The sequence below is a fragment of the Nelumbo nucifera genome, chromosome 2 (genome assembly GCF_055504915.1).
Source record: "Nelumbo nucifera cultivar China Antique chromosome 2, China Antique-T2T, whole genome shotgun sequence".
Classification (NCBI taxonomy): domain Eukaryota; kingdom Viridiplantae; phylum Streptophyta; class Magnoliopsida; order Proteales; family Nelumbonaceae; genus Nelumbo; species Nelumbo nucifera.
The window spans coordinates 113,584,199-113,603,100 of record NC_142650.1 but is presented as its reverse complement, the minus strand read 5'-3'; the positions used below and the strand labels follow the sequence as shown (position 1 = coordinate 113,603,100).

General features: G+C 39.3%; 1 protein-coding gene and 1 pseudogene across 2 annotated transcripts; both read left to right on the top strand.

Moving 5' to 3' along the window:
* The first annotated feature begins 2,024 nt into the window (after positions 1-2,024).
* LOC104611209 (uncharacterized) lies at positions 2,025-4,080 on the top strand (annotated as a pseudogene). The gene is made up of 5 exons (XR_016082466.1): positions 2,025-2,040; positions 2,142-2,362; positions 2,522-2,620; positions 2,869-3,412; positions 3,506-4,080. The product of XR_016082466.1 is annotated as an uncharacterized LOC104611209 (transcript).
* A 236-nt stretch (positions 4,081-4,316) lies between these two features.
* On the top strand, positions 4,317-17,101 carry LOC104611160 (uncharacterized). The gene is made up of 7 exons (XM_010278103.3): positions 4,317-4,868; positions 6,629-6,683; positions 7,396-7,470; positions 7,648-7,739; positions 9,029-9,110; positions 16,531-16,614; positions 16,718-17,101. Exons 1-7 carry the CDS (start codon positions 4,525-4,527, stop codon positions 16,841-16,843), a joined length of 858 nt encoding a protein of 285 aa, XP_010276405.1. The 5' UTR covers positions 4,317-4,524; the 3' UTR covers positions 16,844-17,101.
* Positions 17,102-18,902: the final 1,801 nt, after the last annotated feature.

Below are 18,902 nucleotides of genomic sequence, written 5' to 3'. Positions count from 1 at the left end.
ATTCCTTGTAAATTGCAATATTCTCGATGAATGGAACATCAAATTTAATGTTTGATGCATTGGTGAGCCATTGCTCCCATCAACTCTTTGACATGGTGCTGATTTGTACCAAATAGATTGTATATTTAAGAAAAACAGTGATGAAAATCACTTTACCAAACAACAAAAAGGTAAAAAATGTTGCTTTACTGCTTACTTGGCAGAAACAAAAACAATACAAAACAGATTAACATGCACCATCTTGGGCGTGGGTGTTTTTTTTTTGAAAATTGGGCCCAAAAAATGAATTGGGATATGCTTCTTATACAATACATGGTGGGATGTGCCTGTGAGGTGCTTACATGCATTGTGTGAGGAGCATATTCACTCTCCCAAAAAATGCCCATGTTACTAGACACCATCTAAAAACTGAAACACTTTGATTTTTGTGCATAGGGCATTTGGGAAAATGTCAAACTCATGTTTTCCCCAATGCTTTGGCAAATTTTGAAATAAAATATTGATGTGACACACTTTAAGGTGAGGTGGAAATCAACTTATATGGAGTGTTACTTGAACCGCTCACAAACACCCTACCAAATAGAAAAAGCAAAGACTTTTTAAGATAAACATTTATATGAAAAAAATGCCTGAAACGCCCCACGGGACCAAACATCTAGAAAAAAGTAAAACTTGATCACCTTTGCCTTCATTATCACAGAATTAGTCTCGAGACTCTCCACAATGGTTCCTTCCTTTGACTTTTGGATCTGGGCTCCCCTTTCTAGTGTTGTTATGAAACTTAGGCACTCTAATTTGGATATTCCACGTGCTTTTAAGCCTTTTATTTTTATCATTAATTAAGAGAAAATTCCCGATTGGTACCTTGTACTTTGGGCCTAATGCCGCTTTGGTTCTCGAACTTTAAAATGCGACAATTCAATACCAAAACTTTTAAAACGTGTCAATCTAGTTCTTGCCGTTAACCAATCTGTTAACCAACCGTTAAGTGGCATTTGAAAGATACAAATGCATTTCAGGTGTCTTCTAATTTTTTTTATCAACCATCCAAACATTGACAACAAATGAACAATCCAAAATCATTGCCTCTTCTATTCAAGAAAGTTGGGGTCATGTCTTTGTGGACATTCTAGTGACCCAAACTTTATTGAACAAAAGAGGCAAGGATTTGGGATTGTTTATTTTTTATCCATGTTTGGATGGTTGATAAAAAAAATTAGAACACACTCAAAGGGCATTTTGCATCTTTTCGAATGCTTGGCTAACAGGTTGATTAATGACAGATAATGGATCTACACGTTTTAAAAGCTTGGGTACTTAATTGTTGCATTTTAAAGTTCAAAGAACAAAGTAGCATAGGCCCACAAAGTATATGGTATTAATCGAGAATTTTCCCATTGATTAATTATAAAATTTTAAGGAAAATTTCACTTTAGTACCCTGAACTTTGGGGTAGTATCATGTTAGTACCCGAACTTTTAAACATGTCAATACAGTACCTAAACTTTAAAAAAGTGTCAAGTTGGTCCCTACTATTAACCGATCGTCAATTATCTATTTAAAATGTCAAAACTACCATTCAAAAGAAGACATTGTTCATTATTTTCTACCTTGAGACTGAATCGATCGAGGTGTTTGATATTTTAGACAAATGAATTCATTTTCTTCTACCTTAGATTTGAAACACATTCTTGTCTAGTTATTTCTTTGATTTCATTTATTATTTTCATTTATCATATTTCATGTTTTTTTTCTCTTTTTCTTTGAAGATAATTGGTTCATTCCATTGTCTTCTTTTGAAGGGTAGTTTGACATTTTCAACATATATTTGACATGGAAAGGACAACTTGAAACTTTTTGAAAGTTTAGATAGGGAAGTGACACATTTGAAAGTTTGGGTATTAACTTGTTACTATCCCAAATTTCAGGGTACTAAAGGGGAATTTTTCCAAAATTTTATAAAAAACAATAAATTACAAAAACCCCCCTGTACTATGGGGTCTGTGACAAAGACCCCCTGTACTATGACTGTGACCTTCTGTTAGCTTTTTGTCTTCCCCGACCTCACGCACACGAACATCAGCGGCAAAAAAACACTGTTCATCTACGGAACACCGTCTCTCTTTCTTTTCCTTCTGTAGTTCACTTGCTCATTGGTTCAGAACTTCATTCAGATCTCTCTCGCCTGCGACAAAGCGACTTCTTCTCTTCTGCTGCTTCCGCTGAAAATGGCTGCCCACCTTCTGCATCGGCTACTCTTGCTTTTATTAGCCAAAACAGCGATCAGCTTCTGCTGAAAACGTTGCTCCAACTATCCTATACTTCAGCCAAGAACTCTCTCATGCCTTCATCAGTCTCGTGGGCAATGCGCTTCACAACCACCTCGGCTACAAGATGTATATATGTTTCCCTCTATAAACCAAAGATTGTTTGGATTTCATATAATCCTTTATGCTCTTTTGATTTCTGATTTGAGTCACTATTCAAATTTCAAATTTGCAGGTTGATAAACTAAAAAAAGAAGCTTAGGCATGAAGAGAATGTTCACAGAGCTCTGGAGAGAGCTTTCACAAGACCTTTAGGAGCTTTACCTCGTCTTCCTCCTTACCTTCCTCCATATGTTAGTACTCTTTATTAAATTAAACCACTTTTTCGTTTACACTTGGATCTCCTCTCCTCCCTCCTATAAACCAGAATAAGAAATAATACTTATAGAACTAAATGAAGAAGGGTGAATGGCATTAGTGGAAAACATAACGAAACAGAAAAATTCGAGGTGCACAGATAACTTCATGAACCAACATGAGAATAACCCAATATTTATTATCTGCGTGTCTCTACATGGTCTTTTGGTTTTCTCTATTGCAGACATTGGAGCTTCTTGCCGAGGTGGCTGTTCTGGAAGAGGAGGTTGTTCGGCTTTGAAGAGCAGGTTTTGAATTTCAGACAAGGCCTCTATCAGGAAGCTGTCTACATATCATCCTCCAAGAAGAATACTGAGAGTCTGAAGGAACTCTGTGAGCCATACCCATGTCGAAATCCCAAAGAGGAACAAGTCAAGGCCTCCTCGCAAGCTGAATGCAGTTTGGCGACCTCCACTGCAAGGATTTTACCCTCTGTCCTTGTCAATTCTTCGGCTTCAATCCAATTGGCTTCTGAGCCCATTCCCAATCGAACAGGGCATTGTGCTACTAGTTCCACAATCGAGAAACAACTCTCGAGGAGAACTCATTCATTTTTAGCTTTTCTGGAAGATGGGCGGGAAAAAGAGAATCAGTCCTGCACTAATTCAACAAAGAATAATAAGCAATCTCCAAAAGACACAGATGCTGAAGTCAAAACTCAAGTAAGGAGGCCACCCTCCATTGAGCATAGATTAGTAGAGAAGCGTTTGGGTCCTCTAAAGCTTCAGGTATGTTTTACCTATTTTCGTTACAGAGAAGTCCTGGATGTCTTCCCCTACTACTACTACAATGAATTTGAATATGGGTCTCTGAATGTCCAGCGAGAATGGGGAGTCAATGACCAAGAGAGAGCTGAAGAGAGCAATTCAGTTATTCCCGAAGAAACAATACCAGGAGGCGGAAGTAGCAGTGCTAACAAAATTTATGAGGACATTCTGAAGTGCATTGCCCACGAGACTGATGAAGGCATGAGAGAGTTCTTGACTGAAGTACAGGAACTTAGTTGGAGCAACGTTTTCAGCGGAAGCATGGGCGGAGCTAGGATTTTTTATTGATGGAGGCCAAAGCGTAGTAAACAAGAATAAGGGGGGCCAAAAGATAGGAAATATAGGTAAGAGGGGCAAAATATATGTATGATTTAAATGGCTACTATGGGGATTTTCAAGGCATAGGAGGGGCCATGGCTCCCTCTGCCACCCCGTGGCTCCGCCCCTGAGTGGAAGCTGATCGATGTTTTCGCTAATAAAAGCAAGAGTAGCCGATGCAGAAGGTGGGCAGCCATTTTCAGTGGAAGAAGCAGAAGAGAAGAAATCGCTTTGTCGTAGGTGAGAGAGATCTGAATGAAGTTCTGAACCAATGAGCAAGTGGATTAGAGAAGGAAAAGAAAGAGAGACCGTGTTTGGTAGATGAACAGTGTTTTTCGCCGCTGCTGTTCATGTATCGTAAGGTCGAGAAAGATAAACAGTGCTTTCTTTGTCTCACGGGTCATAGTACAGGGGTTTTTTGTCGCAGACCCCATAGTACGGGGGTTCTTTCTCACAGACCCCATAGTACGGGGAGGTCTTTGTAATTTACCCTACGGAATACGAAATGCCGAGATAAGAAAAGATATTCCGTTGTATCACACGAGAAGGCAAATAACGTGTGGTTACGAACGAACAGAAAAATTTTGCTTAAAAAAAATTTTCAGCTCCAAGAATGGACTTTCAGCTCCAAGAAAGTGAAAAAATCCGACACCTGCCTCTCTCTCTCTCTCTTCGAGTCTGTGAATAAAGTGCTGGGAGCCAGAGGTTTCATTGCCCACGATCAAGGGAAATCTGCATACCCATTACCCACGATTATGGCGCAGTTCACGACTCAAGGGGGTCTGAAGCTGTTCTTCAATGGCGACAGAGTGTCTTTTGGATTCGACTCAAAAGACGCATTTCATTATTGTAAAGTTGGTGATGGATTGAGATTCGTGGAGATCACTCCAATTCAACTCAACAAGAACAATGCCGGGTTTTATGGGTCTAGCCGGGTTTTCAGTTCACTGCGGAACAAATCAAGTAGCTTCAGTGCGGATGAAGAGCGTATAGTCGCTGATGATGGTAATGAAGCTGACTTGGGTTTTGATGAAGATGATGAGTTTGGAAGGGATGAGTTGTCCTGTTTCAAAGGTTTGGTCTTGGACATCTCTTACCGGTTAGTATTTTTTTTTTTTTTTTGTTTACTTCAATTTCTTTTTTTCTTTCTTTCTTTTTCTAGCGGCTACTGGCCTTGCAAGCTATTTGATTTGCTTCTTTTCCTTTTTTATCGTTTGGTTATTTGGAATTGTTCTTTTTCTATTCTTTTCGTAGTTCGATATACATTTTCTGAGAGGGGCTTGTAGAGAGTTCGCAATTTTAGTAGGTGCTGAGGGTTTCCCGTTTTCTGCTAAAAGTTACTCTTTAATTGGATGGAAGCTATTCAGAAGGGTTCACCACTAATCTTTGCAGAAATCATATATGCACTGAAGGGATACTAGTACTTGTGAACTGTAATGTAATCTTGTCGTAGAGATGGTTGAATGAAGACCTGCCCATTGTGAAGCAGCTACCGGGTTTAAAGCTTCAGTTCCTTCCATGCTGTTTATTATATGCTGATCAGTAAAGATTTAAGCTGTGGTCTTATAATTTGCCATTTTGGTTAGGCTTAAAATGTCTACCTCCGAATGGAGCATTAGGGGGGCAAGAGCAGATGGTTTTGCATGTGATAAAGACCTCATCATGAGAAATCCTCAATTAGATAGATCTAATCACTAAGATTGTCATTACTAAGAATTCTAGATATGTATAAATATATTATCTATTTAGGGAATTTCTTCAGGACTAGTCATTAACAATGTAAATGTTATACCATATTTTTGTGATTTTAGTGAAGCTTAGATGTATTAATGGATGGCAGTACATGTTAGGATGGTTGATTGCAGATTGACACCTGCATGTTGGGAAAAGGTTTTGCAATTTGCTTATATATGGGAGACATGTATTTCATAACCATGTGCCCTTTGTCATAATATTTATTAAAGCAACATTGGTACTGAAGCAAATTCTATGTGCACTTTATGCTTTGGTAGCTATGGGACCTAAACCAATTGAACCATCAAATTAGCTAACCATGTACTACACAGTTAGGAGACCGACAAGTGACAACTTTTTCTCTTATCTTTGTGGCACAAGCAAGGTGCCACCTTTTGTAAACAAATATAAAAAATTAGGTACTCAATCCATCCCTCTGAGGACCCATGATATCTGGGACCAGTATTGGTAATTTTTTTTCCACAATTAAGGTGTCTTGAAAGTAGTAGGTCAACTGCTTCTTAGACTACTTTTTTGTTGCAAGAACCTGCAAATGAATTAATAGACACAAACTAAGCAATAGAAGGGATACGTAGCATCAGTGTGGAGAAGCAACTGATTGGCACAGCATGGGGGTTCCTCGTCCAGCAGATTTGAACACTTAGAAAGTGCAAGTTACATTTGGTATAGATCGCGTCCTTTGACTATTGCAACATCGAGAAGCCTATATAGTTCAACCAAGTGGGTGAATATTATTTCAGAAGTCAAGTTGCCACTGACTTTTAATTTAACCATGCATCATGTTTAGATCTATTGAAAGTCAGTAGTGGCTTACACCACCTTTGGTGGTCCAAGTTGTTCTTTATGAGTTTATGTTATAAGTTCGATGTTTTTACTTTTTAGGATTTCATGCTTAAGGGAATGTGAATCAAATACATATTCTTGGTTGATGTAATAGAGGTATGCAGAAGATGAATTCTTTAGTGAAAATCTAGCTTTCTGTTATTCCTTGCTTTTACATTGTTGTTCTACTTTTTTTTCTGTCTTTTAGTGAACCTTCCTTCTTTTGTTGAGAATGCAGAATGAAGTTGCATGTTGTTTCTGATTGTGTTCATTCTGTGCTAGGCCCATTAATGTTGTTTGCTGGAGGCGTGCTATCTGTCTGGAGTTCACAGAGAAGGTTAGACTACTTTGTTAGTTTTTGGGGTCTAAAAATTCTCTCTTCTTTTGGTAACCTACTATTTCTTTTTGATCTCAGGGAAATAAAGCCATATTATATAGTGGATAATGTTTTCCAATCCTAGCAGTAATTTGTTTTAGCTTGGAAGTTTTTTTGGTAGAGATATATGATTCAATTTATTCAATGAAAGGTAAACATAAACCACTGCTGGGGTGGATTGTAAGAACAGCCTTTTTGAAAACCTGCCATCACATTGGTGCATATGCTGGGAGTTGTTTCCCACCCTCTATATGTCTAACAGTTCTCTCTCTCTCTCTCTCTTTCTCTTCTTTCTTTTATGTGCCTAAACCAAAGTTCTCAATGAGAGCTTCTTACAGTTTCCATAAAACAATATCGACTGTCCAAAAGAATGAGGCAATCTGATCAGATTGATTATGGTCTTGAAGCTCCTAGGGTAGATTGTCTAGAGTCATTCCTTCATCAGAAGATGTATGTGGTATTCTGTTGGGTAGAATCTTCATGGTCTGTTGTTAATTTCAAACAAAAAAATCGTCATGCTTTACATGACTAAAGCTTTTATCTTTTTGATAAGCACTGCCTGATTAGAACAATAGATAATGCACTTCTTTTTGATCTTTTTCTTGTTGAAACATAAATCTATCTGTTTCTATACTGCCAGTTTTAAGATCTTGACCTTTTTTCTCTTATTCAGGCTGATGTCCTAGAATATTATGATCAAACAGTAAAGTCTCCAAGTGGATCCTTCTATATACCAGCTGTGTTAAGGGTATGTAAATAAGGAGTATGCTGGGGATATAGGATTGTTGGGTTCCACTTATTAGTGATCACTTAATTATTATTTCTTGTTTATGTTTTTCCTGGCTCACAAATATTTGATATTAATTTGTTCCTTAATATTAGGTTCACTGCATTTCAACTGATTATGGGCTTTCCCTACTTCCAGGTTCCCCATCTACTTCAGGTTGTCAAGAGAAGAAGAATCAGACAAAGCCTTAGTCGTAAAAATATATTTTACCGGGATATATTTACTTGTCAGTAAGTAGTCAATAAATCATGTATTTTTATTTATTTATTTATTATTGCTCTTAAAGTGTTTGTATGTGTGAGTATTTAACCATTGTACTCGTCAATTTAAGTTTTCAGTTCCTGACAAAAGCCCAAATCCAGCATTGATTTATATGAGTATGATAGCCTTTTTATGCATACCACAAAGTTGGTTGCAGCCATGGCCATGTTCAACCTGACTGGTTTGGCCTATTGACTTAAACCTGGACTGGGGTTTGAAAAGCATAATCAGGCCCAAAAGTAGTGAGGGATTTGGGTGACCTGACACAACTTGAGCCTGATGATGTATATCATATTTCATGTATAAAACATTACTGGAAAAGGCTTTGTTTAGGGGTTTGAGTGTTGTTTGTGGTATATAAACTAGGCTTCCTTATTGGGTTAGGATTAAGTACAAGAAGAGTTGGGGGTCTTAATTCCTTGGTGTTGATTTTTGTTATAGGGTCTTGCACTTTTTGTTGTCACTTCCAATGTTTTAAAACATGGAGGCGTGACGCAAGTTTCCACTACTTGGAGGTGTGACATGTAGTTTAGAGTGGAAGAGGTGTAAGCCTCTCGAGACAAGGTGGTGTAAGTGTTGTGTAGATGTTCTACATTTTTGTTATGGTCTTATGTGTTTGGAGGTTTTTCATACTCTGGATTATGTTAATATATAATGGAGAACATGATAAAATGGTTACCCCACTTTTATCTATAGCATTTTATTATAAAAAGTGGCTTAAATACAAAAACACAAGAGGCATAAGCCTCTTGTATAAAGCATAATGGAGGCATACACTTGAAGTGACACAACAAAAGTGCAACACCCTAGGTCTAAGCCTTTAAGTGTGACGGATACACTTGAAGTCACTTGCTTTAATTTATTAATGGAATTCAAGTTTAAGCCTTTTAAAACCATGACCTGAACTAGTCAGTGGTGTACAGCAAAATTTGGCTCAGTTATGAATGCATTCTTCATCATGTGTTTCTGACCTGTAAGCAGGAACTTGAAGGAAGTTTGAATCTTTTTCTCCTCAAATTAGCATGCCTAAAGATTCTTTGTCTATGACTTTCAGGAAACAAATATCTGGACTTGAGAAAGCTATCTAGTCTCAGGTCTTTTCTTTGGACCATTGATAGAGCTCCTACATGATTCTTCCTTCCAGATTCAATGTCTTTGAAACAGGGTTGCAAATTTTAGCAGTTACATGTAGGAAGGCGTAATTGGAAGTATGCTTTTAGAGATCAGGTTATAACATTGTTGTCTTCATTGTTAACAGGTATTGCTCTTCACGTGAGAGCTTGACGATAGACCATGTTTTACCGGTTTCTCGAGGTGGGGAGTGGAAATGGGAAAATCTGGTAAGAGAACCATAAAGAGGCATTGATTTAACATTCTATGAGAGTGTTGCACTTGGAAGAAATGTGATTTTTACCATTGTTTTCTTTACTTTTGGTTTAACATTTTCTAGTTGTAGGTTGCATTTAAAAGTATGGTTACTTATCAAATAAAAGAAAAGCATCACATACTTACATATTGACAATGTGAAATCCGAGGCGGTAAGGCAATGTTAATACCAAATTCAAATTACTGATGGACTTTCTCAAGTTGTCTATCCGTGGAAGATATCATATAGGGTGGATGACTCTTTTTAAAACAGAACTGCATGGAATCTGACTAGTTGATTTGCCAAGTTTACTGTTGTTTTAGCAGTTTCTTTTTTTGGAAGGGCTGGTTATTTTAAATCAGTCAAGGTTGCGTGAAATGGATTTTGTTTCAGTTTCTACCCCTCCAATCCAAACACACACTAGATCTTTGCTGATTGTCTTTAGAGTTTCTTAGGTAGTCTAAGTGAATGGTTGATATTCCTAGGATTCTAGGAATCCTCCATTAGTAATAGGAAGGATGTACAGATATAGGATCTATGGATATTATGTTAGATGATTAGGTAGGTGAAGTCTCTCAAAAGTAGATTGAATCATTCTTTTATTAGTCTTACATTTTTGTATTCAGCGGTATTTTTGTCCTAGTATATATCTGAGAATAGTATGAATATTAGTGAGAGTGGTCGAGTGACCTATCTCTCACATTCACACATTTTCTTCTCTATCATTCTTTATTCTCTTTCTCTTCTATTCTTTGTTTGTTGATTAAATCTTCAACTGAGCACTTCAAGTAGGTGTTAGAGCAACGTAATCTGTTTCTTGGATTCTTACCTGCCGAGCAAGTGTCACACTAATGACCTATTGGCATTAGCAGCCATACATGTGATGTCAGCAAGTGTATGGCCGTGAAAAAAAAAAAAATTCCTACTATGGATTTTTGGGTGTTGATGCTGTTTAGATTTTTTTTTCTCCTGTCTGGGGCTGTTATGTTCCAATTCAGTAGGAATGGATCTAGAGTTTTTCATGCTTGTCTAATTATAAATTGGTAAAGGTTTGTTGTTTTTATGGAAATTTTCTGGGAAAATAACAAAAATTCCTGGCAGGAGTTTTCAAGGTACTAAATTACTAATGCTGCTTGAAAGTTTTTTGTTTCTTTTTATTTTTCTGGTTCAGGCTTATAGGTTCCAATCTGTAGGACTTTTTGGAATCCATTGCTTGATGGAATACTATGGAGTTTGAGAATTCAATGTTGCAAACTCTACCTGTTTTAACACCATTCCTAGTTTTAACATTTTTGATCTATTTTTGTCATTAGTCAATGTATGAAGAGCTGTTCCATTGTTAAATGTGTTTGAGGCGTGTCTAATAATTGAAGTGTTGTTAGGTTCAGTTTAACAACATGTTGGATATCTATGTCTAAGAATTGTAGAATTTTTCAAGTCAATATCAAATTAGTAGTATTGGCAAGCTAGGCATGTTGAACATATATGCTCACCTTATGGAGAAGTGTCATTAGTTTCATGTTTTGTATTGAGGAGTATTTTTGTCCTAGTATTTACCTAACCGTGGGTTGTAGTGTCCTAGTAGTGCATACTTTGATTGGAAGAACACAGTGTAGGGGTGCAATTGGGTGAACCTGGGTAGAGAATCTGGTCAATTTTGAAGGGACCTTGCCTCAGGTCCAGGCTTGATGCAGTTGAAATTCTTCAATTTAGGTATCTGAACTTTCATCCTAAATACAATTATGAATAAAAAGGCTTTTTATGCTCTTACTGTCTCTCTGTTTATGGAGGCCCAAGAGCCTCTTAGTATTTCTATATTACAGGTTTGTATACACTTGCTTAGAGAAGATGTAGAGAAAGAAGCTAAAATGTTAGATTAACCTTCTAAAACTTAGAAATTACTAAATCATTTTTAAAAGTTTAAAAGAAATAAAAATAAAATATGAAGGTTAGGATCTTGACTGCTCTGTACAAATGACATGGTCACTCTGCACTTCGGCCTCATTTTGCCATGTTTATTGCGTGTAAAAACTGAAAAGTACCCTGGACTCGTAGTGCATGAGGCCATTACCCAATGTTGGTCCTAGCTATCTGGGGTCTTGGGAGGGGTAGATTGGATATTGTTAGGAACCTGCCTAACTCAGGGCTCTTCGAGGGAGCCAACCTCCTGAATTCGTTGGAAGGAGAGAGAGAGAGAGAGAGAGATTAATGCCGAAAGAATTATTGTCTTATTTCTCTTTGTGCTTCACTGCTTATACTGTTTACAATCTTTGATTTCTTTCTGTTATAGCTGTTGCAAGTGGACGATTAGTTTTTCTGACGTGGCCTCCTCTTGTAAAACTGATTAACTGCTTTCTGTTGGTCTGTTCCAGTAGTCTTTACAATCCCCCCCTCCTTTAGAGTGACCTTGCCCTAATGTGGGAAAATTTGATTGCAGATCTAAGTAGGATTCCCAGGTTGCATCCTCTTCTGGGAGTTTAGACCAAACAACTAATGCTTCTGGTATGACTCTTCCACCCCGGCGCACCCATCTAAAATCAATGATGCGGGCTGGCTCAGTCTGCACTTGTCCTTCCTCTGAAAATGTGGGAAGGGTCGCACTTGTAATGACTCCTGACTTCGGCCCTTTTTTCAGTAAGGAGATATGGAATACATGGTGCAGTTTTGATGTTGCTGGAAGGTCCAGCTTGCAGGCCATTGACCCTATTCTCTCAAGGATTTTAAATGGTCCAAAATAGCGCGGACTGTGTTTGTTCCACTGTCGGCTTGCAATTGAAATCTGTCTGAAAGGTTGTAATTTGAGAAACACCCAATCACCAACTTCATATTGGACATTCTTGTGATGTTTATCATAGGTGTGCTTCATCCATTGCTGTGCCTGTAAGAGATGCTGTCTCAGTTCCTTTAACACCTCATCTCGTTGCATCAGCTGTTCTTCTAAGGCCGCTACTGTGGTGGTCCCTTTTTCATAAGGAAGTAGAAAGGGAGGGTCCCGACCATATAGAGCTCTGAAGGGTGTCATCCCAGCGGCGCTATGGAAAGTGGTGTTGTACCACCATTCGGCCCAGTGGATCCACTTCACCCATTGTCTTGGTCGATCTCCCGCGAAGCATCTCAGATATGTTTCGAGACTCTTGTTAACCGCCTCTGTCTGTCCATCAGATTGGGGGTGGTAGCTAGTTGACTTGAAGAGTTTAACCCCGTGCAGGCGAAAAAGCTCAGCCCAGAAACGACTCATAAAAAATAGGGTCCCTGTCTGATACAATTGAGCTGGGGAGCCCGTGTAGGCACACAATTTCCCGGAGGAACAATTCAGCAACTGTGACTGCTGTAAATGGGTGTGATAGAGGTAGGAAATGACTGTATTTCGTCAATCTATCCACTACCACAAGGAAAACTATTTTGCTGGCAGAAATGGGCAATCCTGTGATGAAATCCATTGATATATCATCCCAGACTTGGGTTGGTATTGGGAGTGGTTGCAAGAGGCCTGCTGGTGTTGTAGTGGCCGACTTGTTTTGTTGGCATACTGCACACCCGGCTATGAAGTTCTGGATAGATGTACGCATGCCTTTCCAATGGAATTGTGTGGCGATGCGTTTTTGTGTTTGTAGGATGTCGGAGTGGTCACCTGTGGGTGAGGCATGGAATAATTCCAGGAGCTTCCTGAGATGAGCAGAATCTGCCAGAATTTTCAGGCGTTCTTTGAAGAAGAGTAGATCATTCTTAATGGTGTACCCGGGGTACAGTGAGGGATTTGCCAATACTTGGGCCTTCAACTACTGTAACTCCCTATGGGATTGGGCTTCTTTTCAAAGTAGATCCAGGAGTGGAGAAGTTGGGGAAGATACTAGTAACTAAAATGATTGTGGGTGCCATGAGAGAGCGTCAGACACCCGGTTAGCAGCCCCTGCTTTGTACTCAATTATGTAGTCGTACCCTAGTAGCTTGGATATCCACCGTTGTTGTTCTTGGGATAGGACTGATTGATCCAATAAGAACTTCAAACTTTGATGGCCGGTCCGAATTATGAACCGTCTACCGAGCAAGTAGGATCGCCAACGTTGGACTGCTAAGACCATTGCTATTAATTCTCGTTCATAAACTGATTTGGCCCACTTTTGTGATGTTAAGGCCTTGCTGAGAAAGGCTAGTGGTCGCCCCTCTTGCATGAGAACAGCCCCAACACCTTGACCGGAGGCATCACACTCAATGATGAAGTCTTTTGTGAAATCGGGCAATGCTAATGTTGGAGGGCTCGCAACTGCATGTCTCAACTGCTCAAAAGCCTGTTGGGCCTGGGTTGACCAGTGAAAAGCGTCTTGTTTCAGCAATTGGGTCAACGGGGTAGCTATTAGGCTGTAGTTTTTGATGAAGCAGCAGTAATACCCAGTCAGGCCCAAGAAGGCCCTCAACTCTTTCACACTTTTGGGTTGCGGCCTGCCCATTATACTGGAGATTTTATCTGGGTCGGCCACTACAGTTCCATTCTCTACAACATGCCCCAAGTAGTGAACTTGGTTTTGTCCAAAGGAGCACTTGGACTCTTTAGCAAACAACTGGTGGGCCTCAAGTGTTGCAAGGGTGACCTGTAGATGACTTAGATGTACCTCCCAATCGAGGCTATAGACCAATATGTCATCAAAGAAAACAAGGATGAACTTACGTAAATATGGTCGGAATATGTCGTTCATTAATGCTTGAAATGTGGCTGGAGCATTGGTCAACCCAAATGGCATGACTAGGAACTCATAGTGGCCATCATGTGTCCTGAAAGCCGTTTTGTGAACATCCTCCCTATGTACCCTTATTTGATGATACCCAGCTCGTAAATCTAATTTTGAGAATATGGTGGCTTGACTGAGTTCATCAAGCAGCTCATCAATGACCGGTATTGGAAATCGGTCTTTAATGGTGATATTGTTAAGGGCTCTGTAATCAATACAAAATCGCCACGTCCCATCCTTTTTTTTTGACTAATAATACCGGTGAAGAGAATGGGCTGTGGCTGGGCTGTATTATCCCTTGCTTAAGCATATCTTGAACTTGCTTCACGATTTCAAATTTTTGAAAGTAAGGGTATCGGTAGGGTCTTACATTGGTTGGCGCAGCTCCCGGCATGAGGGGGATGCAGTGGTCATGCTCCCGGCGTGGTGGAAGTTCTTGGGGTTCTTCGAACATGCTGCCATATTGCTGAAGGAGTTGTTGTAGGAGGCTTTGGAAGTCTCTAGGCTCATTTGGGCTGCTGTTAGCTAAAGATGGGCTGGTCTAATTTGAGTCCATGTGCATGAATATGGGCTGATCCGGATCTCCTATTTGCTTTGTTAATGTTGCATGACTGATGGGCCTTGGACCCTTGCATGTTTTCCCTTGTAGATGGACTGTAGAGTTCCCTGGTGTGAAGTCCATGGTGAGATGGGCCCTAGCTGTCTTAACCATTGAATGCCTAGCACCACGTCCGCTCCACTGTGATGAAGAGGATATAGGTCCACCGCAAACTGGTGACCCTGAACCTTTAGTGGTAAGCCCATGCAAATGCTATTGTAGGATAGGCTACTACCGTTGGCCACATGAATCGTAAAAGCCGTTGTTGGTTGAACCGGGTGTCCTATTTTATCCACCAAGACTTGAGTTATGAAGTTAAGGGAACTGCCACTGTCTATGAGGATTGACACTTGGCATCCCTGGATTAGCCTTGCAACTCTCATTGTTTGAGGGGACGCAAGTCCCGTAAGGGCTTGTAGAGATATTTCAGGTGTGCCATTGGGTTGTATTTCCCACCTTGGGTTAGATTCCCCGCAATCGGTGAGGTCGTATTCCTCTTCGACATCTGTTTGGAGGAGAAATGCTTGTTGTTTCTTGCATGGATGGCCCGACCCGAATTTCTCTTCGTAGTTCCTTTGTCTCTGCGGGCTTGCATCTCTGCCCAGGTCAGCCATTTGAAAGGAACCAATGGGCCTGGGCCCAGTATTCCTTCCTCCTTGTTTGGTGCTGTCGTCCTGGTTCCTGGACCCCATGGCCGTTGCACCTTTCTTGCTCGAGCGAACTTATCCTCATACAATCTTGCTAGCGCTGCCGCATTTATGACTGAAGTGGGCTGCATCGCCTTCACTTCCAGTTGCAGTTCTTCTTTTAGGCCGCCGACGAAGCTTCCCACCAACACCTTCTCCGTCTACCATTGGACTCTCACGGCCAGCTTTTCGAACTCCATCTGGTAATCTTTAACTGATCCCACCTGCCGTAGGTTTGCCAAACTCTCATCATGATCTTCGAACCCAGACGATCCAAAACGGATAGTCATGGCATCAGTGAAGTCTGCCCAAGTTTGATGAGGGTGCCCCCATCGGTACCATTGAAACCAGAGGATAGCTTCCCCTTCAAGATGCGCAGAAGCCAGAGCTACCATATCTTGCCCAGGTGTCTCATGGTAATCGAAATACCGTTCGGCTCTGAGAATCCAGGGAGTTGGGTTGCCGCCTGAGAAGATGGGGAAATCGATTTTGGCTGCTCTCGTTGCTGCCGGCCCTGTTCTGCGGTTGTTTTCATTGCTGCGCTCTTCTTGGCTTCCTCTGTCGTTGTTCGTTGCCCCCTGCTCCAGCCGATTGAGGAGAGCAGTGAAACCTTCCTTCATTTCTTTGAGATCTGAAGACATTCAATGGATCTCTACCTCCATCTGATCCACTCGGGTGTCTACTGACGTGTTTCTTGTGTTGGTCATGCTGGCTCTGATACCAACTTGTTAGGAACCTGCCTAACTCAAGGCTCTTCGAGGGAGCCAACCTCCTGAATTCGTTGGAAGGAGAGAGAGAGAGAGAGAGAGAGAGAGAGAGAGAGAGAGATTAATGCCGAAAGAATTACTGTCTTATTTCTCTTTGTGCTTTACTATTTATACTGTTTACAATCTTTGATTTCTTTCTGTTACAGCTGTTGCAAGTGGACGATTAGTTGTGCTGACGTGGCCTCCTCTTGTAAAACTGATTAACTGCTTTCTGTTGGCCTGTTCCAGTGGTCTTTACAGATATGGTCTTAACCTTTGGCATGTTTTGCACAAGTGGCTGCTCTCAGACTCGAACTTGCGTTCTCACGCTTGCCAGCCCATGGTTTTACCCTGGACCCCTGGAGTGTGAGAAGCCTACTACCATACTCGAGGGTTAAGTCACTAGGAAAACTAAATACTCGTAAAAGGAAAAGAAGACAATAAGAGAGGTTGATTCATCTATTTTGAATATTCCCTCGAAAAAATTACTTAAAATATAACACTAAATAATTTCAAGTGTACTTAAAGCATGAAAACGGTACACCATAGTCCTTTCAATTTTGCATGTCATTGATTTTCCTCCCAAACACTTTCTTCACAGAATAGGATAGTGGTAATTGAGTATTACTTATTCCAGGTTACAGCTTGTGCAAGATGCAATTCGAGAAAAGGTCAGAAAACTTTAGAGGAAGCAAATATGAAGCTGATCAAGGCTCCAAAGGTATGTACTAGCTATCTTTATTTATGCCATTGTTTCGATTATGACAGACAAACTTCTTTTAGATTTCCACTGATGGGAGCAACGCTGATTGTTGATTTTGCAGGCCCCAAAGGAGTTTGATATTCTTGCTATACCCCTGACAACAACAGCTATAAAAATGTTGAGGATGAAGAAAGGGACCCCAGATGAGTGGCGCCAATATCTAGCAAAGCCATCTTCTGATCCATGACAGATATTAGCCATGCTTGTGATCTACGTATGTATCAGTCATTTGTACATATTAATGTTGTGTTCTTCAAAATTGCGTTGAAAAATTCACTCTGCTAAAAAATCCAAATACAAGCATCTAACTTTTGGTGGCAAAATTTCCCTGATGCACCTCATGTATAGCGGCCACTATATCTCAAGATGTATTTTCATATCATTAAATGCTTTGTATTCTGACTTTCTGTGGTATCAAGTGGCTACCTTAAAATCTTACATGTTACAGTTGAATCAGCACGGCAATAGAAAGAAAACCAAAACCACCATTCATATCTTCAAGTATCTACCAAAACCGAAACGACTATGGTCTACATGTCTTGGGTTAAGTAGTTCCATGAAAGATAATATTGTATAATAATGTTATTCAATATTTTAAAAACCGACCTGGAACTGGAAATGCTTTGGCCCCTGGTTTCTGGGTCAACGGTTCGACTGTCTGATTCGAATGGACAACCTGTTTTAATTTAAAATATAAAAAAATAATTAAAATAAAAAATGGCCAAAAACTGTTGTTTGGGTCGAATTGCTCGATGTAGTTTTTAGCTAAGGAATGGGTTAATGATGAAATGGAATCGGTTGTCTGGACGATTTCTGGGCCGAACAGTTTTATTCAACTCAATTATGAGCATCAGGTATTATGATAGGACGCTTAATTTTGATTGTTAATTTTCGTTTTTCCCATCTTATGGTCAAAATTCGTTTTTCCCAATTCAAATTTCTAACAATCATAACAGTCAATTCAAATTTGTGACGGATAACTTGAAATATTTCAAGGTGACTCTAGAGTCTATAAATATAAAAGAGTGTAAGTTAAGATGTTCTAATAATAAAAAAAAAAAATTCTCTATGCACTTCTCCCTCTCAATCTGAATTATTATCATATAGAAGGTTTCGTTGGAGGTTCATCAACATTACTAGTTGTGATTTTTTACGATCCTTAATTAGAGGTTGTTCATGTAATCAAGTAGAATCAAGAGAGTTTTATCCCATTGTAGTTTTTTTTTGTCACATTTATTTTGTAATTTATCTCCATCTTTATGTGATTCAATATACGAAATTTATGTTGACACTTGGACAGCAGGTTTTGTTGTTTTTTTTTTTCAATGAATTAGATGTTTAATTGGTGCAGAGGTTAATATGATTGTGGGTTCAATGCAAGGTTCAAAAAATCGATATGATACGCCCCGTATTGGACGTATCGTATCATATCTTTTGGGTTCCGAAACACCTGTCCCCACCCTTCTTTAATAAAAAAAAAAAAAATCCATTTTTAGCTTTCCAAAAACCAAAATTTGAAAAAAAAAACTAAAAAAAGTGTATTTCCGTGTATTTTAAAGTACTGATACACCTTTGCAGATACTTTGAACCATGGTTCAATGGCATGTGGTTTTATCCTTCACCCAGACAGATGTTTGTGAAGGCTAGATATTTGGTCAAAAGTTCCTATTGAACAACAAAATAAAGGCTAGTCCCTATTAAAGAATATATTGATCTCTCTTTGTTGGTTTTCTTTTTTTATTTTCATTTAATTTTCTTTGGAAATGTTGTTTTGTTTTGGCATTGTAAAATGAATTTCTTCATATCTAACACAGATTAGGGTAATTAATGGCACCCAACTTGATGACTAATAACATTCTCTAATTAATATCTAAACCAATTACTTTTGAGAATAATGTATTAATGTTATATATTAGATTTTTTTATTCTTTTTGGAGAGTTGTCACCAGGTCCAAGGACTCAACACCTTACAGGAAAAGCTCAGTTGATTAACATAAACTGGAAAGCGAAAGGTGCAACAGGGAATTAGGGTAAGGGTAGTTAAATGATCAAGTTAGCTAGAGGACTAAAGTAACTAGAAAACTGTTGGATTGAAGTACTTTGATACTTGAGAATTAGTTATTACCATCTACTTTTAAAATCCAAGCTTTGAGGTGAGTTATTTGTGAAACTGCATATAATTTAAGGGGTAAATGTAATCTTATATTTCTAGTTTTATCATTTGGTCAAAAGGAAAAGTTATGGTT